The sequence below is a fragment of the Pungitius pungitius genome, chromosome 3 (genome assembly GCF_949316345.1).
Source record: "Pungitius pungitius chromosome 3, fPunPun2.1, whole genome shotgun sequence".
In the NCBI taxonomy this organism is placed as follows: Eukaryota; Metazoa; Chordata; class Actinopteri; order Perciformes; family Gasterosteidae; genus Pungitius; species Pungitius pungitius.
The window spans coordinates 8718085-8742970 of record NC_084902.1 but is presented as its reverse complement, the minus strand read 5'-3'; the positions used below and the strand labels follow the sequence as shown (position 1 = coordinate 8742970).

General features: G+C 43.1%; 4 protein-coding genes across 5 annotated transcripts in view; 3 read left to right on the top strand and 1 right to left on the bottom strand.

The window, feature by feature from the left end:
• rsrc1 (arginine/serine-rich coiled-coil 1) overlaps positions 1-1401 on the top strand; it is a 92848-nt gene extending 91447 nt beyond the window's left edge. For both annotated transcript variants that reach the window (XM_037462775.2, XM_037462774.2), the window contains exon 10: positions 691-1401. In XM_037462775.2, the coding sequence (XP_037318672.1) occupies positions 691-786 (96 nt within the window). In that variant the 3' untranslated portion in view covers positions 787-1401. The remainder of the gene's footprint in view (positions 1-690) is intronic.
• A 434-nt stretch (positions 1402-1835) lies between these two features.
• Positions 1836-8817, top strand: mlf1 (myeloid leukemia factor 1). Its single transcript, XM_037457983.2, has 7 exons — positions 1836-2001; positions 2733-2895; positions 6583-6666; positions 6762-6890; positions 7094-7253; positions 7594-7735; positions 7924-8817. The coding sequence occupies exons 1-7, from the start codon at positions 1955-1957 to the stop codon at positions 7988-7990; spliced, it is 792 nt and encodes a 263-aa protein (XP_037313880.1). The 5' UTR covers positions 1836-1954; the 3' UTR covers positions 7991-8817.
• Positions 8818-9890: 1073 nt separating this feature from the next.
• Positions 9891-11330, bottom strand: med29 (mediator complex subunit 29). Its single transcript, XM_037457995.2, has 4 exons — positions 11092-11330; positions 10950-11008; positions 10767-10851; positions 9891-10402 (listed from the first exon to the last, which is right to left on the bottom strand). Exons 1-4 carry the CDS (start codon positions 11287-11289, stop codon positions 10175-10177), a joined length of 570 nt encoding a protein of 189 aa, XP_037313892.2. The 5' UTR covers positions 11290-11330; the 3' UTR covers positions 9891-10174.
• A 711-nt stretch (positions 11331-12041) lies between these two features.
• On the top strand, positions 12042-21444 carry ppp2r1bb (protein phosphatase 2, regulatory subunit A, beta b). Its single transcript, XM_037457971.2, has 15 exons — positions 12042-12201; positions 12766-12856; positions 13037-13137; positions 13685-13917; positions 14019-14166; positions 14274-14429; positions 15426-15540; positions 15641-15711; positions 16236-16370; positions 17701-17874; positions 18035-18095; positions 18930-19084; positions 19242-19384; positions 19503-19594; positions 19698-21444. Exons 1-15 carry the CDS (start codon positions 12124-12126, stop codon positions 19712-19714), a joined length of 1770 nt encoding a protein of 589 aa, XP_037313868.1. The 5' UTR covers positions 12042-12123; the 3' UTR covers positions 19715-21444.
• The last annotated feature ends 3442 nt before the right edge of the window (positions 21445-24886 follow it).

Here is a 24886-nt window from a genome sequence, read left to right as displayed (position 1 = left end):
GGCTGTAAGCGGCGCGGGTTAGGAATGAAGGATCGAGGTGGCCGCCGCTGCTCTGCAATCTGCATAATAATAGACACACATCACGGCGTAGACGTACAGTATGTACACATCGACAGCGCCGTGTCAACATTGTCTCTCAGCCTCAAACGACCGACTCGCACACAGTGGATGCGGAGATGCGCCTCGCTTCTCAGGCTCACAGTCGTTATGTTACTTCCTAATAAACAGACGCCTACATTCGTCAGACACTTGCGGTAGAAGTTTTATGGCCCTTTTACAATCACTAACATTAGTAGCGATGTGCTGCGACGAATACAAGTCACGTGTGTCGGCCTTTTTCCTCTCTAGGCCCACGGCTGTTTCTAAAGTAACGGTTTTTCTTATGTGCGTTTTGAAGTTGGCGGTCAAGACTAATATGACATTTAAGACACCAGATCCCTTTGAGAGGCTTTGCTGTGAGTCCAAAATCCACATTAGATCTCAGTAAGGATTTATGAGTCCCAGTGAACAGATTTTGATAATGGATTTGGACTGATTCAACTTTTTATTGATTTATGTTTATCACACATTATGTTTGTTATGTAAACAATGGTGCTTCTTGAATGTTGCACTTCAGTCTAACTACAGTCTGTAGCTGTTATGTCTTTGTCTGTGCCCTCACTAACCCGTCCTTTCTATGCCGTCTTGCAGTTGTTCATGGACAAGGAGAGGGCAGAGGAGCTGTGGCACAACAGATTGATATTGTTGCGGCAGGAGAGGCTCATGGGAAGTCCTGTGACCTTGTGAGCTGATGGACAACGGAAGATCCGTCATGTTCCCGGAGCAGTTTGAGCCCTCAGTCTCAGTTTTATTTTAGGACTTCACAATGTTTATTACTTTACCATTCAAGTAATGTCTCCTTCTTTTGTAAAAACATGTGAGAGTGACTGAAGCAAAAACTGTTTTTTCCTGATGTGCTTATTATTCTATTAATTGAATTAAACATTTCGCTGTTCTTAATCTGACTTCATTTATTTTTAATGATGGACAGATCTTGCTGTGAGACATGGTGATGTGATTTACTATGTAGCATTTGATTCTGTCCGCCTTTTGTAATCAACTAGGTCAATAAAGCTAGATATAAAAAATAAATAAATTGTGCTTTTGTGGGTGAATGACAGCAGTGAACATTCAAATGGAAGTATACACTGGAATAAATGTCTTCTAACCTTCCCTAAATGTTTCTCTCTTCTCAAATAGCAGAGCCTATATGCAAAAACGAGTCAACGGTTAATGTTTACTCAGTGTTGTGTCCCTGTTCGAGGGGAATCGAGGCCGTGTGTACTCCACACTCGGCCTATTTGTGGAACGGACAGATGGTGAATCCAAACCAAGTCTGGGACAGGCGGTTCACTCCAGCACCCTCCAACTGGTCAGTGTTGTAATGCCGAAAAACCGATGACAGTGAACAAAGTGATGTGCAAGTTCTGCTGTAAGAGAGACATTCGTGTGGATGCACAATAGGCCTTCACGCACTGACCACAACCACCAAAGGCGAGAATCACTGTAGGAACAAAATAGCGAGTCGCCTAACGAGATTTCTCCATTGATATTTCAATATTTTAAACCTCTATCCCCGGCAGCGTAGAAGTTACGCAGCAGAAATAACCGCCCGGCTCATTTTCGAGAGCCGTTTTTTGCAGCCACTGACACACGGCGCGCGCGGAGAGAGCCCTCTTTCAAAGCTGCGAATAACCAGCCAATCCCAGGCCTTGGTTCACGTCACGTGCCAGATGTCACAGTGAGTTTGGTTCCCGAATCCTGTCCCCCCCTCCCCGCCCCCCCGGCCCCTCCTCCGTGGTAACATTACCGAGGCTGAGCGGTGTGCGCGCTGCTGGGACACCTGTGGCAGAACGGATTATTTTTACGAAAATCTGAACCTCGTGTTTGGTTTAGAGCATCGAAATCCGTGGAAATGTTCAACAGTAATCGTGTGGATTTTGATGAGGATCCGTTCTTCTCGTGAGTGGCGTTAACTAGCTAAAGTGTGGAACCAACGTTAAATCTGTAATAGCTTAACTGTAACCATCATCCAGTCAAAACTTTGGAAAGTCTGACTGGGTAAATTAACCAATTGAGCCTATTGACTTTAACTCTGCTGCTTGTGTCTTATGCTGTTTAGTGCTCACTAGATTTGTAACATATCAAATAATAAAATATGGCTGCTCGCACAAATGAACAGCTTGACCAGCGTATTTCAATTTGACCGTTGTCATGGAAATAACATATCCGTAACTTGTCAACGAGAACCAACACATTATTTCAGCATTAGCTGTTTCTGTTGCATTTTAAGAAAACGGTTACCTAGCAACACATGCTGGAATTATGTACCTTGTAAGGTTTTTTGCAGAAATAAAATAAACACATTTTTTGCTGCCATTATGTACGACACTGGATAATCTGGATAATTTTATTAAACTGTGCTACAGTCACTGCACTTTTTAAGTCTTTAGTGGAGTCTCTAATTTCAGTTGATGGAATTTATTGGAGAAGATAATGTTAAAACTCAAGTGAACTCCAAGGTGGCAAAGTATATGTGGGAGAAGTCTGTGTGTGTCTGGTGCAGAGACGTTTCCATTTCCCTCTCCTGGAACCATTATCATTGCTTTTGGCGTCCTCGCTGAGATTTGCTCAGAATTCCTTCGTGGATGTTGAGATTGACTTTGTCTTTACTTCCTCTTCCTGTGCTTCAGGGATCCATTGCGGGCTCACAGGGAACACATGCGGCAGATGATGCGTAGCTTCTCCGAGCCGTACGGTGGGCCCATAATGCCGAGTTTAATGGACGGGAGAAACTGTGGCCGTGACATGTCAGAACCCCCAAGCTCATCCCTGGCACTGTGGGGCGAACACGGGGTGAGAACATGCAATTTCCAAAAAGCACTCCTCTTTCAATCACGACTGGTTTGTCTGCATGTGGACCAAAGTGATAAGAAATAAAGCTCAACCAGTGTATTCCATTATCTAGCGACGAAACAATTACGGTCCAAGTGGGACAGAGGATGGTGGCTCTGTTTCGGCAGCTTCCTCATACAATTAGGCATTATGACCCTCTCCGCTGCTCATAGGCATATAAACCGCAGAAGGTTATTGTTTGGATGAAGTGCTAAGTTTACAAAGGTTAGAGTGGAAGCTGGCCACTCGCAGTGAAACTGGAGCTCCAATCTCTAAGGTATGGGCTCATGTGAGTCGGTGGTTTAGTCGAAGGGCCACCCCGTGGCCCCTCTGGCCAGTTATATCGAGCTCTGAGGAGCCCTATTTATAGTGCATTGTTCCACTGACACACTATTTTCTTGTCAATGCACCCGCAGACTTCTTTAACACTCAAACCAATAGGACTCCAGACATTTCTGCTTTAGCTCTGCTGAAAATAACAGTTTACTTTGATATCCTTCTACTTGGCCCAGTTGTCATGTTGAATTGGAATATGATTTATCTCCAAATTTAACTACTTATGGTTTTATTGGATACAAATCAATCTTTCGTTGCGGGGAGATGGTTTTTGTCGGCCATTATTGCACCCGTTCACCTGCTAATTCAAATTTAGTCCCCGTCACCTGCTTTAATCCCACTTTCTCATGAGAGCCAGTATATTTATCCTTGATAATGACTTTCATCAGACGCCTATTCTCAATAGCCAGCAGCATGCATTGTCTTTATTAGCATCATGCCATTAAGTAGCTATGCCAGCTGAGGAGGAGCAACTTGACTAATGACCTCAGTGGCAGCGGGTGAAATGGAGCTACACTGTAAAATGTCAATCCAAACAAACTTCTTAATCTAATATTAGGAGTGCTGAAATGTTTTGTATGCCTCAAATTCTGCTGGATCTTCCTCTCCAGAAAGCGTTTATTTTCTTTTTAAAAGGGAAGTACAAGACACAAGGAGTTCTGCTGAGCTGTGGCGATAAATAGCAGGATAATCAGTGAAATCTCTGTGATATGGAGAAGGAAGGATCATGTCTCTTACACAGACATTTGTGAGATGTTTGTGGTCTGACAGAAAGAATATATCTAGCCGACCCCCTTCCCATATGCGCCTTGTTTATCACAAACATTAAACAGTAGACCTATTCTGGTAAGATACATGTAACTCAGGTTAACCAAAATGACCAGTTCAGTTTTCTCTTCTCCCACAACTCTGCCCTCTATCTCCCACGCGCAGTGATTTATCTGAAGATGAGGGGCAGTGGTATGTGTGCGGATGTCATGGGTTTTCTCAATGTTGCTCTTTTGGTCCATCTGTTCGGCAGAATGTGCTCTGGCGGCGTCTGTTGCCCTAGCGGCTGGATGACAGACAGCTCACGCTCGTCCTGCTCTGCGATATCGCAGGCACAGAAATGTCAACACAAGCACAGCCACATGCGTGCAAAAACACACAAATGGTTGGATGCATAATGCTGGAAAGCTTGTACTTGTCACATGAACGTATTGAGCATCAGATTCCCAATGAGAAAATATCCCCAACTCACCTTCCAGGACCGCTGTGATTGCTCATATTTCCCAGCTTCTTGCCAAGACCCACTACCTGGTTCTTCTAACCTTTTTAAAGCACTCATTCATTAGGGCACCTGCATGTAAAGGCCGTGCTGAACTATTAGCATGACGTAGTTTGATGGATTCTATGATGATGTATAATCTATGATAATACACAAGATTCTGCAAGATTTTGCTCTTGCTTTGGTAAAAAAAAAAAAGGTGTGTCAATGTAAAATTAAGCAGTTCCCACGGCCCTACTTCTCCGAGGGTCCCCGCGATCAGATTTAGCGCCTCCTTTTCTTCGTTCTTCTAGTGCTTTGAGAATAAATTAGCTTTAACTTTGCTGGTGACGCATCACTTCACAGGAGCAATGCATTTGCAGCAAAACTGCCTTTTTTTCAAAGTATGAATCATATCCAGAGCTTATGTGCCCCTGGTGGTGTAACTCATAGCTCTCCCAGGAGTGGCCTGCCTCAGAGGGCAAAGTGGCAGTTCAATATCTTATTGAGAGAGATAGAGAATGTCAATCTGCAGAAGTCCACACAGCTCAAAATAATGTGGTTAAAGACCACTGGGTCTACATTCCTTATCGTGCACCCTCAATCTGTCCTACGCTCAACCCCCGGTCTAAATATAATGCTGGTAGATATGTAACTGGCATTTATTAGTTCATAGATGCCACTCTAGGTTAAATTTGGCTGCGAGGCTTCATAGATACGGGTTGGGAGCGTTTTACGTCAGCTTGACATTTGAAAAGAGCTGAGAGAGCAGCCTTGGACTCTTTGACCCCTGTTAGATCCCTGTTCTGACCGCTCCGTCCGGCCTTCCAAGAACTCAAGCCCAGTTTCAGTGTTAAACCCACACTAATCTCCGGCAATGCGACCCAATTACACATGGAACACCAGTCATTCAACACCCCACTGATTACGTACAATACCCCTGTGCATCACACTCCAAGAACACACACACCCGCATTGCGACGGCAGTTGAGATGCTTATCCGAGGTTGCCGGGTGATAAACACCTGCGGTTTTGGACCAGAGAGCTGAGGGTCTGACGGGGTGGGCAGCAGGCTGCTCCCTCCTCACTCCCAGAAGGTCCATGAAAGGCTCTGTGTAGCTGTGTCATGGGCTCAGTGACTGACAATGTCACCGCTTACTGCCATACACCTCAACAAATCGCCAAAAGCCTAGTTTTGTGTATGTGTGTAACATGCAAAAGAAATCCAATATGTTGCTGAACTGGAGTTGTTTGAATTCTCGGGATATGAGCCCGTCATTGTTGCCCTTTAAAAAGCGCACGCGCTAACTTGATTACTGACTCTTCCCGTCGCTCATTGACTAGACGTTGTCAGTAAATTGTACAGTACATTATATCTACTCTAAACCATTACGCCAATCCATGTACACAAGACTGTGATGTTATATATTCATTATCATAGTGAATACTACATTGTATTCCTCCACAGACATTGTGGGAATTAAGTTACTTATATGTTGACTCATTTTTAACCAATATCATCGGCAAAAATATCATTACAAACTAAATACCTATTTAAGATATATATTCAATGCACCCTACAATAAACTGAGTCAAAAAAGCACAAACATTACTGACACACTTACACTGTGACCATCATAAGATCAGGTGATCTCGTCCATTAAATGTCCTTCAATAAACCCAACATTGAATGTGCAGTCAAGTTAATGCAGCCAAATTCAAACAAGTTATTGACAACATGGTATGTTTTTGGTAAAAGAAGCACAGAATTAGAGCACCATGGCGACCTTGAAATTATCCACACAGAAAAAAACTCAAACTAAGTGAAGACATATGTCACAAATGGTGAGGTGTTAAAATGTGAATGTCCTGGTAACGTTGCCCCAGATGGAACACATGGAAGCCGCGTTTAGCTCCCTGCACTCTGCGCTCGTGTGTTTGTATACATGATGCGACCGTTTATGAGCTGATAATGCCTAGCGACCTTGTGGCACGCAGCGCCCAACTATTCAACCCCTCTGACCTCTGACCTTTTGGCTTTTCTTTTCCCCTTTGTGTCGCTGCAGGAAATGACCAGGAACCCTCTCGGCGTGTTCGACAACATGATGTCGAGCATGAGGAACCGGATGCAGGACATGCACAGACACTTTGTGAGTGAAAATGATGTGCTTTTTGCTGCTCTATTCCCAGGCCGTTGTGGTTCATCACCTGTAGCTGCCTGACCGTGAGTGCTTGTGTGTTTCAGGGGAACGTGTCCACGGATCCAAACACCTGCTCGTTCAGCTCCTCGTCAGTCATGACCTATTCAAAGGTTGGAACTGAGCCTCCCAAGGTCTTCCAGGCGAGCTCGTCGACACGCCGTGCCCCTGGAGGGGTAAGCACTCCCATCGGATGTGTTACTACATCATCTCACAGTACATTAAAAAAAACCGTACAGTACATTTGAAGTATTATGTGTCTGTAGTGAAGGGATCTTGGGGACAACATATGGTGCCTCTGTTCTCTCACGTCAATGGCTCAAATGAGTCCGTTTCTTTTCATGGAGCAACTGATGTGTCCGATGCGTTTTATCGCCAGATAAAGGAGACCCGGCAGGCGGTTAAAGACTCTGAGAGTGGTCTGGAGAAGATGTCCATTGCTCACCACATCAAGGACAGGGGACATGTTGTTGAGAAGAAATACAACAAAAAAACGGGACAGAAGGAGCTGAACCAGGACTTTCAGAATATGGACGAATGTACGTTAAAGTGATGGTCTGCTCTCAAACCTGGATTCTGCTTTGTCACAGCGCCGTCGCGTTACCCACGCATGTTTTTTATTTTATTTTTATAAACGTAGAGGGCACGGCCATGTTTGTTACACCACTTGAAAGTGGAACTGTCCGTAGGCGCTCCAATGATCCCCTCTAATTATGTCAACGTGTACCATTTTTAACATATATAAAATAAATAAGCAGACACCATTATTATGTTAGTTACACAGTAAATAGTCTGTTAACTTGTTCAGTAGACCCACAACATTAATTCACTGTAAATGCCACAGTATTCCCTAACACGTCCCCGGTCCTCTGCCCCCAGCTGAAGCACAGTCTTTTGATGACGAGTGGCAGCAGGGGGTGTCCAGGTTTCCAAGACCGCCTGGCCCAATCTTTAGTCTAGAGGAACCACGGGCCTGTGGCGTTCCCCCGGTCGCCCTCACCGGTTCTGACCAGGAGCTCAGGTCAGTTTTACTCTCTTGAACCACATGCAGTGTTGAAGACTGATGGATCAAATGGTGAAACGAGTGGGAGACGCTATTGGCAAATACCCACTTACGCTTTGTCAAGTGTATTGTTTTCATGCTATGATTCTGCTGTTAATTCACCATTTGAACCGTGTGTATTTACTATGTTTTTATATTTCCCACAGTGACCAATTAAAGGGCGAGACTGAGCATGAAAGAAACCTGAGAGGCTTGAGCTCAACAAAGCAGTGACACGTTTGCTTGTGTCTTTAATAAGCATTAAAGCCTTTCAAGAATAATGCAGTACACTCGGGTGGTCTGTACCCCACCTCAACACACACTCACATACACACACCCTGTCATCAAATGGACAGGACCACAAGGCACTGGCCCAGATTTTAAAAACATAGATAAGACTTTAAGTTATTTCTGCTCCCCATTTTCCAAAGTATTCTAAACAATAGCACTTGAAACCCGCTGAAGATGGCTGCACAATACTGTGAAAATGTTCTGCCTTTTGATGGGTGAAGACGCTCCTTGCATCTTACTGATGAGTTCAATCTTTGCCTTTTAGCACTGCTTGCCAGCGCTTGAGTAGTTCGAAAACATCAGAGAATCAGGTGTCTGTGGTGTCCTGGCTGTACACATGCAAACCAACAGTGTAATCCGTCACCAGGATTCATTCTCTTATATGCTTCCAGAACATTACAATAAATCATTTGTTTATATATGGCATTCAGATGATACCTTCTGTTTTTCTCCCCTAATGCACTTAGACGATGTCTAAATTGTCTTTTTGTAATTATACTGTCTAGTACCTGATGCTCCAAATATTTTATGTTTTTTATCTGCTGTAATCTTTGTAAAAAGAAAAATCATACTTTTCCCTTTGTATATGTTACTTTGGTGTCTCTTGTTTTTCATCTGATGCTTTGTGCTGCGTAGCACGCTATCTTAACAAAGTCTGGATTATTCTCTAGCAATTTAGTTTTTAGTTGTTTTATTGTATATTTTTTCAAGCTTTAAAAATAAGTTGTCAACACCGATTATGGACTGAAAATAAAAATACAGAAGTTGAATCTGGCGTTTGTTCTTTTCCAAACAATTAAACGTAAGAAAGACTTCCGGTGTAACAGGACTGTTACGGGGGTCAAATATCCCTTAGATATTAAGAGATATTATTGAGTTACAACCGTATCAGCACACAATGAAGTTCATTTTAGAAGGATTTGTATTGCTGTGTAATGCTTTGAGCACCAGGCATTTCCCATAGAAGAGCTGATCCCCACAGCAATAACCCTCCAACGGGAGCTCCTTGCTGTGCAGGCAAGTTTCAATTCAGTATCGTATGAGTTCCAAAACATTTTTAGTTTTTTTTTTAATTGAACAGCTCTGTGTGTTACTGTAGGCCTGCAGAGGGTCCATGAGAGTGTGAATGCGTTTTGTGTTCGGCGGTGACCCACAGTACTATTTTTGGATCCAAGAACTTGTCAGTACCTCAGATTGATCGGAGATGCTGCACAGCTGCAAGCCCACACGGGTCCCTTCTCCCGTGCCTGCGTATCAGACTTCATTAATCTCCCAGCTTCAACATACAGATAGGTGGGAACCGAGGAACAATATGTGGCTGAAGTAGAATCCAAATGCAACCTGAATCTTTAGTTTCCTGTCTCATTAGTGTGTTAATCTAACATGGATCCAACTTATGTTACAGGAGGGAGCACTTAAACAGGAGGGAGCACTTACATGGAGAAAAGGAACCATTGAAACTCATAAACATGTGAATCCTTGAAACAGACTGCGCTCTCTTAAAAATCCTCTCATACTCTTTAATTACCCCAAGCTGCTATTCTGTTGCCCCACTATCTCAACACGGTTGCTTCAATAGGAGTTGAGTATTATTCTTCTTTTACAGGATCCTTTTAAACTCATCACTCTTTGCATGCGACCGGTTTTATTGGAAAAATGCTCAATTCTACTGCCTTTGTAAATTTAGAGACGGGCATACTCTTCCCCTCGACCACTTCCAGCCTTTAAAACTTCAACGTAATTGTCCACTGCTGACAAATTAAATTGAACAGAAAACAGAACGCTATTTTAATTTACCTGTTTAGTTAAACAAATATTAACAAACTCTTTTTATCAACAAAAAAGCAGTAAAAACATTTTTATTCAATACAAATAAGCTACAAAAGGACAGGTACAACTCTGCCTCCACCTTCTGGTCACCTTAGGACATGACTTTTTATCTTGATTATTCACGCAGCGTTTACAAGACTCAAGTTAAAAAAATAAATCATAACCAAATATACAGGATGTTGAGAAATGAAAAACAGTATATTGAAGCAAACTTGGTTCTGCATATGGGAAGAGCCCAAAATATGGAATGCATCATTCTTCTCAAAAATGTCACCAGAAGTAGAAAGAGTGGTGGTATCACATGATTGCCTGAGGCGGTCCCTTCCCCGAGATCTTCTTGGAGCACTCCAGCAAAGCGTTGTGGATATCTTTGGCACAGGAGATCTGAGACTTGATCATGCCGAGGTATTGGGCATACGACATGGACTCGGTCTGCACCGTGTCCGGCTTGGTGGCGGTTGGAACCAGGTTGGGCGAATGCTTGGCGCTGTCGATGCTCTGCGAGAGGCACTCGTAGGCCAGCCGCTGCACAGAGGGAGACAAAACCAGGGTTTGTGCGGTGTATTCAAAGGGCAGATACGGAAGTGTGGGTTGTTCTTGAAAAAGCCTCCAAGAGTCTAAATCAACATGTAGACTGTGGGGCAGGAAAACTGAATTTGGACTACTGTCAATGACTATCTCACTTATGCCCAAACGTAGCTAAATGCAGTTAGACTAGTGTAATGTGATACTTTATGTATCAATAAAATTAAAAAAGATATTATAACTAAATGAGTTATTTCAAATGCTTTTCCGATGGTATTTGTAAGATCAGCTTCTATATCTCTATATGAGCTGTTGTGCCACACACATTTCGCTTTGAGACTATTATTTTGAGTCGAGGTCTCACCAAACACATCTCCAGTTGATCACACAGGGCGTAAAACTCCTCGAGGCTCTTGTCGAAGCGCTGGACGGAGGTGTCGCTGCTTTTGCTGAAACAGAAGAAACAAAAGACACGCCGGAAAATCACAAAAACATCTTCTGACTCAATTCAAACGTCGACGCCCCCCCCCAAACACAGACTACTCACATGCCGTTGTCAATCGTAGTGTTATGGGCTAAATTGAGGGATGCGATCTTCATGAGATTCTGAAAGTGCAAAAATAAAGCGACATGTTTAAGACACGTCTTTAACATAACGTTATGTGTTATTTTTTTTGGTGCACATTTACCTGCAGACTCTCTTTTAACTGTGGAATAAGAATCTTAAATCGATGTACTGGATCAAAGTCTTGTTGTTGGCTCAATTGCTGCTGCTGCTGCTGCTGCTGTTGCTGTTGTTGTTGTTGTTGCTGCTGTTGTTGTATTGAAGCAGCCTGCAACCCGGCCTGCGACATTGGCCCGCCAGACTGCTGCTGCTGAGACGCCATCTTACCGGCTTCAACGCGAAAGCCGGAAGCTGGGTTCTTTATCCGGTTGGTTTTCAAAATAGAAGCGTTTCCGTAAAGACATGCCCTTCAAACCGGTTTACTTTTGAACATTATTTTGTTTCTACATAGCCTTCATTTGCAATTTTCCGAAATTAGTTTCTTTGTTTGTCTTATTTGTCATTATTCAGTTTCAACGTATTGCATGTTCAAACTGCAGCGAGTTTTTTTCTCGTACTGTATTGTAATTACAATTTAACAGACCCTAACCCCACTACTTAAAATTCATTGTATACATTAATTATCGTATACACTTAGAACAACTATTTTCATGTATATTATATGCTTGACACTGGTAATAAATACGCGTGTTGACGCTGTTATTAATGTTTAATCTAATTTTAACACCTGAGTTGGTGAAGTGATTGATTAATTTGGGCCATTGACTTACATACAAGTTTAGTCTAATCAGAAAGTAGACAAATGGACAGTTATTGTAGTCAAACAAAATAACGTAACGTATCATTCTATAAATATAAATAGACAATGTGACTTTTACTACTATAACTTTTGTGTTGCTCTACTTTACACATTTTAGGTGGTTCCACCATTTCTATAACAATTTACTTAAGGGTTAAGGGGTTTTCATTTTTTTTATTTTGGGGAATGTTTAACCGTTTGGCCTGAAGTTGTTGCTTTGCGGGTTTTTTTGTGGTTTCGTGAAGGCAGCACCAGCAGGAGAAGCGGAGGAGGCATGGCCCTGCAGCCGCTCATCTCGCCCAGAAACCCCGTAGTGCAACACAGCAGCGCCATTCGATAACTGCAACACTATCCAAAATGGCAGGAGCTGATGGAGACGACTCTCTCTACCCTATTGCCGTTCTCATTGATGAACTGCGAAATGAGGATGTCCAGGTACGTTAGCGACACCAGAATTGTCACTTATATTGTCTCGTAAAAACAGGTAGAGCTTCCTTTGAGTCGTGCCTCTGATTACCAGCTAAGGCTAGCTAACTAGCAACTACGCGAGCTAACGTTCCCGGGCGGAGGCCTATTCCGTTATCATTTAAAACGTTAATGTTGATCTGGAGAAGCGTTTTGTTGTGTTTGTCGCAAATTAAGTGTGTAGACTAACACGTAACAGTCGTCAATTTTGAAGTCGGTTGGCATCCCAAGCTAACCCGGGTCAACGCAACGTCCAACAGAATGCTAACGTTAGCCAACACATTCAAGTTAGCAATCAAAACAGCAGGGCGTTCCAGGCCGCAGTGCAGAATTGACTGTTGTTGGCCTTTTCGTTCTCCATACGTTAATGTAAAATCACATCTTTAATTTTCAAATCGCTGCCGTTTTAGAAATGACGTTGACTTTAGCAAATGTTACATCACTGAGACGCAGACCGTAGCCTCGAGTTTTCTTCTATTGATTGACGCTGTCTAATGAATGTAAATGCCTAATGCGAGCCCCTCCTGTGTGCAGTTACGACTGAACAGCATCAAGAAGCTGTCAACTATTGCCTTGGCACTTGGTGTCGAGCGGACTCGCACTGAACTCCTTCCATTCCTCACAGGTAATAAAATGATTCACCTAACTCATACATTTCTGTTACCTTTCTCAAAAGGTATGTCACGTGGGTAACGTGCTGAATGTGTACTTTGATTAATTCCTAGCTGTTTCGTCAATTATGGCATTATTACATTTTCAGACATATATTCACACATTTTTCAATGATTCTTCTTGTAATTCTTAGACACCATCTATGATGAAGATGAGGTGCTCTTGGCCTTGGCTGAGCAGCTTGGCAATTTCACTATGTTGGTCGGAGGGCCAGAGTATGTCCACTGTCTCTTGGTAAGTCACTGGAGTCTGCTTTATATATAACGTTACTGTTTCCTGACCTGGCAGGTTTTTAGCTATCCAGAAAAACTATTTATTAAAAATGACCGTGTATAGTTTTCAGGTGATTTAATGGTTAAAGTAGGCGTTGGCTCCTTACCTTTTGAGCCCAATACTGTTTTAATTATTAAAATAACATTTTTCAGTCAGTCAGTGAAAGGAGATAAAGCCGGTGATTTACCCGTGCGCTGCTGTAGGCATGGCCCGGACGGGCGTCCATTGTGGACGTTTGTTTTTCGGGGAGATTAAACATTGGTTAAAGGGTCTCCAAAATGACCATCGATGCTGACAACATAACCCAATATTGGCCTTTAACAATAAGATATCCCGTCTCAAAACCTCCAAATAGCGCAACAAAGCGTCCCGTTACGACCTTCCAGGTCCGGCATTTAATAGCTTTCCGCGTCAGGAGACAGTGACGTTCATTTTCGGAAATCTTAATGTCTTGTCTTTGATTTTTGATTAACCTCAACTGTGTCTAACCTCCTTTCTTGTCATACAGCCCCCTCTGGAGAGCCTTGCTACAGTTGAGGAGACCGTAGTCAGAGATAAAGCTGTGGAATCCCTGCGGAAGATTTCTCAGGAGCACTCTCCTGTTGACCTAGAGGTCCATTTTGAGCCTTTGGTCAAGCGACTGGCCAGCGGTGACTGGTTCACTTCTCGCACATCTGCTTGTGGTCTCTTTAGCGTCTGTTATCCTCGTGTCTCCAGCACTGTCAAGGCAGAGATCCGCCAGTAAGTGGCTTCATTAACAAAAATGTGGTGACTGTTTTAGGTGTCTCAGCAAGTTTGTATTCAGGCTTTTTCTGATGAAATATCTTTGGCCATTTCTCTAGGCATTTCCGCACTTTGTGCTCAGATGACACTCCTATGGTGCGTCGTGCTGCAGCATCCAAACTGGGGGAGTTTGCCAAAGTCCTTGAGCTGGATTATGTAAAAAGTGACATCATTTCCCTCTTCACCGCTTTGGCCTCTGATGAGCAGGTATGAGCAGTTATCGTCCTTCTCAATTCAACTCTTTATTCTGTATTCCAAACCTTTTTGATAAACCCAGGAGTGGCCAAATTGCTGACATTGCCTTTCTCCATCAGGACTCAGTGCGGCTTCTTGCGGTTGAGGCTTGTGTCAGCATTGCAACTCTGCTGCCTCAGGAGGACCTTGAGTCCCTGGTGATGCCAACCCTTCGCCAGGCTGCAGAAGATAAATCCTGGAGGGTCCGCTACATGGTGGCTGACAAGTTCTCTGAAGTAAGTAACGACTTCTTTCCAAATCTGGGTGATGGTGAAGTTTAACATTTAAAAAGTGGCAAAAAATGTATATGTATAGGGGCTATTTAGATTTTACTTACACTCCGGTTTCCAACATACATTGAACTGAAAAATATTAACATAGGGAAATAATTCATATTTTACAAAGTGCACACATTGTCCAAGTCAGCAACAGATTTATGTTTAAAAGTGTAAGTCTCAGGAATATGGGCAAAATACATATAAAAACATAATATCAAACAATTAATTCTATGAAATGTGTGACTGATGTTTTCCCCTGAAGTTAAATTTGTGATGTTGCTGTTGCACTGGTTATTTTTGGTATTCCTTTTTCTGCACTTTTTTTTTTTAAAGAGTAAGAAAGACGGGCATGTTCAAGTTTGTTTCAGAGGCAAATGGTTTTATTTTTGTAATAATTTCTTACCCAAGATGGCATCCTCTATCCCCCCCCAACCTACACACTTTATTTTTTATTAATTTTGTAATTAGAAAACAAGGAATACAAATATATTTTGTATTAACTTTAAGGAAAACAAGAATTTAGCTCATGTATTTGGCATTTGTACCGATACTTATCTGTGTTTTTAGGCTGAAAGGCAACATGTGTTAAATATGCTGGTATTTTCTAAAGATTTCAGCTAAATGGTCACTTGTAAAATGTACAAAACTTAAATTAAAAGGGATATTGTTTGTCTCTAACATAGCATAACAATGTCAATCCGTGGCTCAACCACGTTTACCACTTTGTGTCAATGTACATTGTCTTCGTCATGCGGGACATTTGTGTAAATGTGATTATAAAATTGAGTCTTTGTCGATCAGCTATGGTCCGATTGCAGTGCTATTTAGCTTTAATTATCCACCGTATGTACTCTAGGCTCCACTAAAATCCAGCAATGTTTTAAAAAACAAAGTATTACATTTTTTGTTATTTTACTCATTTATTGAAATGTATTGACTTGCCTCCAAATGTAGCTCCAGAAAGCAGTTGGGCCAGAGATCACCAAGAATGATCTGGTCCCAGCCTTCCAGAATCTTTTGAAGGACTGTGAAGCGGAAGTCCGTGCTGCTGCAGCCAACAAAGTCAAAGGTAAGGACACGGACACAGAAGCATTAATACTAGACTCTTAAATGAGTTGGTGTCCCTCCAGTCTGTTGCACACTTCTTATTCACTGTTCTTTTTTGTTAGAGTTCTGCGAGAACCTGCCCGAGGAAAATCGTGAGCAAATCATCATGACTCACATTCTGCCATGTGTCAAGGTAATGTCCTCGATGGGAAACTGAAAGTGTTTACAATAAACATGCCCTCTGCAGCCGTTATGGGTTTTGTCTCATGCCCACAAACACTTCCACCCGCGCAGTAGAGGACGAATGGAGTCCTCATTGGACTAGTGGACGTCCTGTTTACCTCGGGAGATGCTATGATTCCGTCTTCAAGCATAAAGTGCTTTAATGTGGGAATGTTATACAGTGTTAGACCACGAGTAAGACGCCGTCTGAACGCCAGTAGTTTGCAGATTTTGAACAGCAGGTGGCACTGTTGTTGTTTTTACCAATAAGTTCAGTTTAGTTTAAGTCTAATGATTAAAAAAATGTTATGTCATTGGCAGTATTTTTTTATTCAACATTTTGGGCCAGTTTTAGTTGTACCGCGATTACTCTCAAGTGGATTAGAGCCTCCCCCTCTTGTGTTGTGAATATGAGCCATAGCAAAGCTCCTTGTGTTTTAATTACGTACATTCTGTCTTAACCATTTGTTTTTCTGATCTGTGTCTCGTCTCCAGGAGCTCGTCTCAGACACCAATCAGCACGTGAAGTCGGCCCTCGCCTCGGTCATTATGGGCCTTTCTACCATCCTGGGAAAGGACAACACAATAGAGCACTTGCTGCCTCTCTTCTTGGCTCAGCTCAAGGACGAGGTAAAAAGAACGCAGAGCCGTCGTCGCTTCCCTCAGTTTCTCTCTCCCATCGTGCACATCTGGCTTTTGAAGTCCTTACGGCCTTAGCTTAGCTTGCCACTAGCCGGACTCTACCAAATTTCAGTGTTTCCCCAAGCTTTACTACTTTAGGGAGGGGGGAAGTAGTCGGGCAAACTGAAGCCACTTAGTTGCAGCTACCAGATGTAGCTGATTGGAGGGTGAGCCAGATGGCTTAAAATAAGAGGAGCCTGTCTAGAGGGAGGCATAAACACGCTGCAATTAAATACGATGTGGCATGGCGCATTTTGATTGAATGTATGTTAAGTGCCACATCTCGGTACTTGGTGGTTGAGGTTTGTCATGCCGGTTACTTAGCACATTCAAGTATAGTTTTGTCATTAAGTCGGCAATGTCCTCTCATTAGTCAGTCTGATTTGCCTTGCAGTTATTTTGTTATTTTAGTAATGGCCACACCTTGTGAAACGATTTTTCTCTGAGCCGGTACAAAAACATTTGGTGGTGCAATGGGTTTTGAGACTGGGTAAAGCTTAACTGAGGACTGTACAAAGGTATTCATCCGCTAACTTAACAGGTTCCTCAAGAACTGTGCTATGAACACATTTGTATGACACTAGGTTTCCTATTCAGATCAGACACAAGTTTGACAGGTTAGACTAGACACAATGTGTATTTGTGTTTTGGGAGGTTTGTGGCTGTCATTTCTTCCCCTGCTTCTCTTCGTAGTCCTATTTAAAGATGGCCCCGTTTCCTCTTGGCACAAACGAAAGCCTAACGCTGTCTACTTGGAATTATGCACAAAACGACAGCTTTGACAAGCAAATTTGAACAACTCAAGGTGCCGAGGACAGTTTAAGCACCGTGTAGAATGTTGAGCGGATGGGCCATTTTATTATAAGCTAAATAATTTATGTTCCCACTTAGTTAACAGGCCTGAGTGAGGGTTCAATCTCTGCAGGGCTTCCATTTTGTTTTGGGATATTTTTTTTGGGTTGTTTCTTGTTCTCTTGAGTTTGTAACCTTATGGTTGAAATGCACTTGTAAGTCGCTTTGGATAAAAGCGACAGCTAAATGATGTAATGCATATGTGGAGTTTACCTAATGCTGTTCATATCCTGTCCAAGTATTATAGTTAATCTCCATTTAACTATCTAAACACGGGTTACCTTGTTGAGAACTACTTTGGTTTACTGTGACTTAAGTATCTTTAACTGTAGAAATGTACCGTTATTATATAGTAAAAACAGTTAGTCTGTTCATATATATAAACAACCTAAGATGCATAATGGTCCTCTTCCCTTTTCTGTCCCAGTGCCCCGAGGTGCGCCTCAACATCATCTCCAACCTAGACTGTGTGAACGAGGTGATTGGCATCCGTCAGCTCTCCCAGTCTCTGCTGCCCGCCATCGTGGAGCTGGCGGAGGACGCAAAGTGGAGGGTCCGCCTCGCCATCATCGAGTACATGCCTCTGTTGGCAGGCCAGCTGGTGAGTCATCGGCTCCTGAACTCGTTTGGCGTTTTGACGGCCTTTTAGTTAGCACCCAGTGCAAAACCAGAAATCATGGCAATTTGCAGCCACATTGTGTCTGTTGGACTGTAGACTTCAAGGAAAGAACCTGATTCCAACGTGTCCATGTTTCTCTCAGGGAGTGGAGTTCTTTGACGAGAAGCTCAACACCCTCTGCATGGCCTGGCTCATCGACCACGGTAAGGAACTTTTGTGGGTCAAATCTTTCCTGGGTATTAACAGGTTGAACTTCTAAATATAAACCTACAGTTTGTGGGGAGACACGGTGGTTGCTTAAATGGAGGCTGGCATACGTTTTATTTGTATTCAGGTTTTTTGCCCAAGCATTATTTTGGTTCTTACAACTGAAGAACCGGGGAGAGAATCCCTCCATCCTGCACACCAGAGCTGTGGCAGTAGGCAGATGTGTGTCCTGGTACTGTTGGGTCTGAGCAACGGCAATCTGCAGCTTTCTCTCTGCTTTCATAATAAGTTGTTGACTAATTTTGTACAGTGCTCAGAATGGGTATAAATCCCACTTTGGCCACTCTTTGGAAAAGTTAGTCTGCATGACTTTGCTCAAGGTCTTCTCTTGTAAACTATCACCCATATTCAATTCCAGAAAGATCAGTGTCCCCGTAGCGATCCCCATTCCTTCTTTGGTTTACTTGCAGCATTGTTTTTTTTGTGTACATTTTTCACTCCAGTATCGGTTCGCACACACACACACACACACAGCACCATTCCAATGATGTAACCCAGTTGGCCCTGTGTGTTTTGTTGCGCTGCCTGGGGTTAGGGCTGCGCAGCCCTTACATAAGCTGCTTCAAAGAAAAACAGTACAAGAGAAATCCTCCCGGAATCTTTTCCTCGCTGACTATCAAAGGGATCTTTTTCTCATTTTTACATTTCGGAACAGTTCAATGTACTTAATATATTTTGTCTGTGTGTTAAACTGTTACTGTATAACGTTGCTGCAATTAAAGTAAATCCAGGAATACCTTTCACAAAGACTCATCTGTGTCTCATTGCAGTGTACGCCATCCGTGAGGCGGCCACCTGTAACCTGATGAAGCTGGTGGAGAAGTTTGGAGCCGAGTGGGCGCAGAACACCATCGTGCCCAAAGTGCTGGGCATGGCCAACGACCCCAATTACCTCCACAGAATGACCACTCTATTCTGCATCAACGTGAGTCTGCACAGCCGTTCCCAGTCACTGGCCATGTTTAGGTCCTTTGAGTTACTCTGGTTTCCATCACATGAAGGTGGCGCTTCTCATGTCAAACCTTTTTTGTCGTTTTTGTAAACTGTTTCCTGCTGCTGACCGTCTGCTTTGTGCATCTCAGGCTCTGTCCGAGGCGTGTGGCCAGGACATCACCACCAAACAGATGCTGCCAGTGGTCCTCAAGATGTCCAATGACCAGGTGGCCAACGTACGCTTCAACGTGGCCAAATCCCTACAGAAGATCGGCCCCGTGCTCGACAGCAAGTATGTAGTCTGTGTGGTTCTGCCATCTGATGGTTTCTCCCCAGAGTAAAATAAATGATGGCACAATGATGTACATTGTACTGTTTGTTTGGTCATTCTCCTCCTGTTTGTCCTCCAGTGCCCTTCAAACAGAGGTGAAGCCCGTGCTGGAGAAGCTCGCCACAGACACCGACATGGACGTCAAGTACTTTGCCCAGGAGGCAATCAGTGGTATGTGCATCATTGCAAATTTGAATGAGACGTATGAAGTCTGACGTGCCATTTTAAACTTCCTATTTGTAAGAAATGCTTATTGTTTCCTCCTTTTTAACAGTTCTGGCCCTCGCATAACCAACCCAACACGGCTTAAGCAGACAACCACCCAAGACGGCAACGCATACTTTCACAAGATATTTATTGATGTTCAGAAACAACTGGTAAATGTATAGAGGAAACTTAACAATAGTTTTTATCCATCTTTCTTTAGTTCACTGTCCAATAGTCTACGATGTCCAGCACAGGCTTCTTCACTGTTAATTGGTAAAGCGTGTCGAGGCAAACTGATGAAATAGCATTAGGCAGTGCATGTGGACAGGATAGCTACCCAGAGCCCCTCATCCCATTCCTCCCTCTTACGCCCTCTACCGCTGGGGGGGGGGGGGGGCTTTATCCCCAGTCATAGCAGCCTACAGCATGTCTGTCTGCTAGCTCGCATGCTAGTTCATGCTAGCGCTCCGTACTGCTGCACTTTCTCTTGCATCTTTTTGCTAGGTGCAAAAATCTAAACAGCAGATGGTGCAGCGGGTGGTTCGTTTAGCTGAGCTCCATCCTTGATTAGCCCTGAAAGTTGTCTTTTCTCTGAGAAGCTGCAGGTAGCGCTCCAGCAACCTGACTAAGGTCTGTGCAGATCTACTCGGCTTTTCCCTCTTCTGCCAGACCAAACCTGTTGTTTCTTAAATGGTTCTCAGGGTTGTCCTGTAGAGGGAAATCACGGGACGTCCATTACTGCGTGTTATCTGAGGATTGATTGCATGTGCTAATCGATCTTAAATGGTGTCCTCTCCCAGCTCACATCCAACAGACTCTTCTGGAAGTCAAACCAAGGAATAAACTCTGCACGCTGTAATAAGAGCTTCTAATGAGCCCTTTCCACAGCAGCCATTTAGATGCGTCCTCGCAGGGTGAAACACAGGTGTAATAGATAAATGAATTATGGTGTCATTCTATTTCGTGTCAGTTATTCCAGTGTGACCGCCTCCCCAGATGGCACACCTTAAATGCAGCATGGCCAAAAGTCCCGTTATAAATGACACCTGATTCCCCTGCAGCTAATGGCAGCTGTGAAACGGGCCAATGGGGACCAGCTACGTCATCAAGTGTTGCTCGTTATCCCTCCAAATCCGCGGTGATCTTTGTTGACGTGATAGGGTGGGAATTGGTTGTCAGTTATGATTTTCTTCACTATGTCCTCTGCATTGCTCTTAATCTTTGTGCCCATATGACTTTGATAAGCCGCGGGGGTTCTTGTAGTATGCCGTGCTAATTCGTATTCATCGCTCCCTTTCTCTAAGAGACAATGTTCTTTTCGTTAAAGGGACACATTGTTCCTTGGCCGTCAATAGGAGGGTAACATTAAATTGACAAATAAAGGGCCATGGACCTCTTCCTGTCCTCCAGCCATCAAGGGTTCCCTTAAATCCAGCTCAGGCCTCCACTGTGAATGAGATTTAGGAGCAGAAGTTTGGCGACCAAAGGGCCCCCGAGGACTCCTGCTTCCAAATCTACACGATGGAGGACGGATGCATGCTTTAAAGGAAGTGGGATCGGGGTCTACATTATGTTTTATTTCGGGGTGGTTGTGGTCCGGTTAAATAAATGTATCTTCTGTGTTGATAAAATAAACTCGTCTTTCCTTGAACTGCTCCCGCTGTTTGCCCCCCCCCCCCCCCCCTCATTTTGTTCTTGAATAAACCTTGATTATTTGTCATGTATCACAAATGTTTTTATTTCGAAATCTCAACAATTGGGATTCTGTACTACTGTATCTTTAAAGATCTGAATAAAGTAACAAAGGAACCAGTGTTGCTGGCTTTTCTTATTTCTAGTACATAAAGGGTCCTTGTATCTAATGGCAACAGCTCATCAAAACAAAGTAATCCAGTAACTACGAAATTCTTTTGATTGGCTCACTATTTAATAAACTTATTTTAGAATATACTGTTTTTTTTTGAAGACGACTATACAATTTTTTTTTTTTAAATGACAGTTTTAAATTGTTATGTTATATTTAATGTTGTTTTTTCATGACCTACTCAACTATAAAAATATGAATACTTGGCTTTGAACAACATTCCTGGAAAATTGCACTTTTTCAGCTTTTTCTTTTACTTTTAAATTCTATAAAACCCCTTATTTATGACTATTAGGGTTTCTTTGTCCTATTTTAAAATATATTGTTTTTCAACGTACTATATACTTATTTGGATGTACTATACAATAACCTTTTTTAAATATTAAAATTACTTCAGATTACGCACTATTTGGGATGATTTTGACATAGATTTTTATTAGTACAGACTATTTCCAAAAACTAAACACGGATCTTTTAGATGTTATTTTGAGATGACTTTTTGCCAAATTCTAACTCATGGCTTTACTGTACTTTGACTTTTTTTATGTCCAACTTAGAGCATTTGTTTCTTTTAACTGACTTTGTTATTTAGAACTGTTTTGAAAAAGTGTTAATTTGTCTGCTTTGTAAAAATATCCCTTCATCCGCTTACATCTTCTCAGCCTGTAAACTACTCGAGCAAATCTGGGATTAATTTTCCCATGTTGGTGGTCTGGTGTTTGCTCAGCTCTAACCCGGCCGACGGCTGCTGTGGGGATGAAAGCGCTGGTCATTCGGGCCGGTTCGTCCACTGAGAACCATGCAGAGCGAGGCGGGATCCGCAGCTGTTACCTGCCCCTGCCCCCCCCCCCCCCCCCCCATGCCCGGGAATATTTCTCTGTTTCAATGTATGAGAAACAAGTTCCCATGTTAGTCTTCAGGCTCTTAAAGCAAACGTTACATTGAGCTGTACTTGCACAACACGGCAGTCGGTTAATTCCAAATGAGCAATCAACACAGGATCAGGGAAACGAATCACATGACGGAGATCTTCATGAGAATTTAAACTCTCCTTTTTTAATCTTAAATCTGCCTTCACCCCTCCTCTGAGCTACGTGCCCTCCCAATCCTCCACTTGGCCTTTTGACTGTATTACACCTCATAGCCAGAGCACATGTTATGCCCGTATACTGTAAAGCAGAGATCAATGAAGCTGCTGTGTCTCCGCCTTGAGAGCCATTCCCAAGTAGGAAAAAGACTCATAATCAAACAATACCCCCTTTTCTCCCGTATAGAATGCAAGTTATATTTTCTAGACACGCCAAAGCTTTAACAAAATAATTTTGACATCAGAAAATCTTCATTAAAACACAATGACTTGAGGGTGAGGGCTAATCCGAATTGGAGTTCACGAGGCAGCGAGCCGTTTCCTTCCTATTTGGATGCTGTTATTTGGGGGGATTTTCAGCAGCCAGAGCCCTCGGCGGCGCTGAGAGCTCTGACGTCAATGCAGCTGCCTCCCAGGACTGTGTCATTTATAATGAAAGGAGTCAAGCAAAGCCCCCACGCAGCACAGCACACACACACATACACACACATCTGCACAGACGCACCAAGCAGCATGGTGAGGTCAGACGCTCTCAAGGTGAAAAATGACAAACACCCGTCATGGCTAACTCATTTTCCTTGAGTCACCTCCTAACTTCCTCTCTTTATTCTGTCATATTTCGACGATGCAGCAGAGGTTCAAAGACATGCAAAACTCATCTAGATCAAATTGGAGCAACCACGATTGCTGGAGTGGGTGTGTCCAGGCGCTTACTGGGTAATCTGTGTTGGCGTTTTAGACTCCCTCCATCTGCTGGCCAGCGCACAAGACGGAGCTGATGAATGGGAGACAAATACCTTTGACCTCCCCGGGGAGCTGATTTCATATAAGAAAACGACAAGAGGAGCTTTAGCATTTCAGCCTGTATCACAGAAAAGGCCCAGCTTTTGCCTCATTTAAAAAAATCCCTAATAAATCTATTTACTTATTCTTTTGGTCTGCAGCTCTAATCCTGAACAGTGATGTGATCTCCTGCTCTAAAAAGAAAAACGCACTAGGATGCTGTCATCCACCTTCCTCTTGTTGTCATGGCAACCATTGATGTCATTACAGCATACTTTTGCCTGATGAGTGAACAGGCCTCTCATATTGTGATATTTCACTGATTTTTTTTTCAGCAATGTCTGTCCATGCATCGGCTGTCTCACCCTCTCCCCTAAGAGTCTGTGACAGACAGCTGAAGGTCTCCACGGCAGCGACGATGCCACTGAATAGATACTATAAATAACTACATTTAACTGGAAAATGCTGTTGTCTCTTTCGGGGAAATGTGCTGCTCTGTGGCACTTTTACAACACAGAAGGAACATATCGTGTTCCTTTTTTCTCTCAGCGGGCCGTGTTTAACAGGGGATTCTATTTAAGAGCTCATGGGTGGATCCCCAAATAAAGCTTCTGTCTCAAATTGCAAATTCACTCCTCGTTGAAGGAAACAGATGCAAAATGAGAAGCTCTGTCGAGAAATCTGAATCAGTTCGAGTATGATCCATTCAGAAATATCTACCCCCCCCCCCGAGCCCCCTCTCACCTTCCTCTGGGGGTGTACTGGGATTAGCTGTTCTCTGTCCGAGGGGGTTGATTGATTGGATTTGCGTGTTCTTTTCCTGCAGCAGGGACAAACCTCTGCCCTGAAACGACACTGCGGGAGTTTCTTTATTCTTGCTCTACAGTCTGCAGTCTTTTCTCAGATGTGAAGCTGCGGTCAACCAATCACAGCTTGGCGAGGGACAGGCCCCTCTTTTTCCTTTTTTTACACGAACAGGCGATTGCCGTAGATATAAACTAAATGATGACGTCAGGTTGCCGATCCAAACCACCTGTCAGGGGCACTAATCAGAAGGGATGAATTATTCAGTCCCTCATTCCGCTTGTTAACATGAAGAGTTCCTCCAAAGTGCAGCTGCAGATCCCATCTGGTTGTACAGCAGACAGTTTGGGTTTGTGAATGATGTGCGCATGCTACACTTGACGTGAAAGTGAAAAAACACGTGATGCACTTGCAGTCTAGACGGGGGATCAGCCAATCACATTCATTCAATCAGACACTACAGCAGTGCGCTGTGGGGAGTTCATGTTCAATACACTATGACTGATGGTTGGTTTTATAGCAAACTATTCTATTAAATGTCATTTTATTTTAACTTTGTTTTCTTTATTGCACACAGCATACGATGGCAGTTTTATTGTAGAGTACACAATTTGATTTTGAATGTCATCATGGACATTTCTAAATATGACAGTATACTAAAGAAGGCATGCTCTTTCATACTAAATAACATTCTGTAGGATTTCTATGGCAGGACTTT

Coding starts and splice junctions, on each gene's coding strand:
- med29 (XM_037457995.2), bottom strand. CDS start 11,289: ATGGCGTCTCAGCAGCAGCAGTCTGGCGGGCCAATGTCGCAGGCCGGG. Junction 10,852..10,949: donor ACTACGATTGACAACGGCAT/GTGAGTAGTCTG, acceptor CTTCTGTTTCAG/CAAAAGCAGCGACACCTCCG. Junction 10,403..10,766: donor ATCAACTGGAGATGTGTTTG/GTGAGACCTCGA, acceptor CCCTCTGTGCAG/CGGCTGGCCTACGAGTGCCT.
- mlf1 (XM_037457983.2), top strand. CDS start 1,955: ATGTTCAACAGTAATCGTGTGGATTTTGATGAGGATCCGTTCTTCTC. Junction 2,002..2,732: donor GATGAGGATCCGTTCTTCTC/GTGAGTGGCGTT, acceptor CCTGTGCTTCAG/GGATCCATTGCGGGCTCACA. Junction 2,896..6,582: donor CACTGTGGGGCGAACACGGG/GTGAGAACATGC, acceptor GTGTCGCTGCAG/GAAATGACCAGGAACCCTCT.
- ppp2r1bb (XM_037457971.2), top strand. CDS start 12,124: ATGGCAGGAGCTGATGGAGACGACTCTCTCTACCCTATTGCCGTTCTC. Junction 12,857..13,036: donor ACTCCTTCCATTCCTCACAG/GTAATAAAATGA, acceptor TGTAATTCTTAG/ACACCATCTATGATGAAGAT. Junction 15,712..16,235: donor ACATTCTGCCATGTGTCAAG/GTAATGTCCTCG, acceptor TCTCGTCTCCAG/GAGCTCGTCTCAGACACCAA.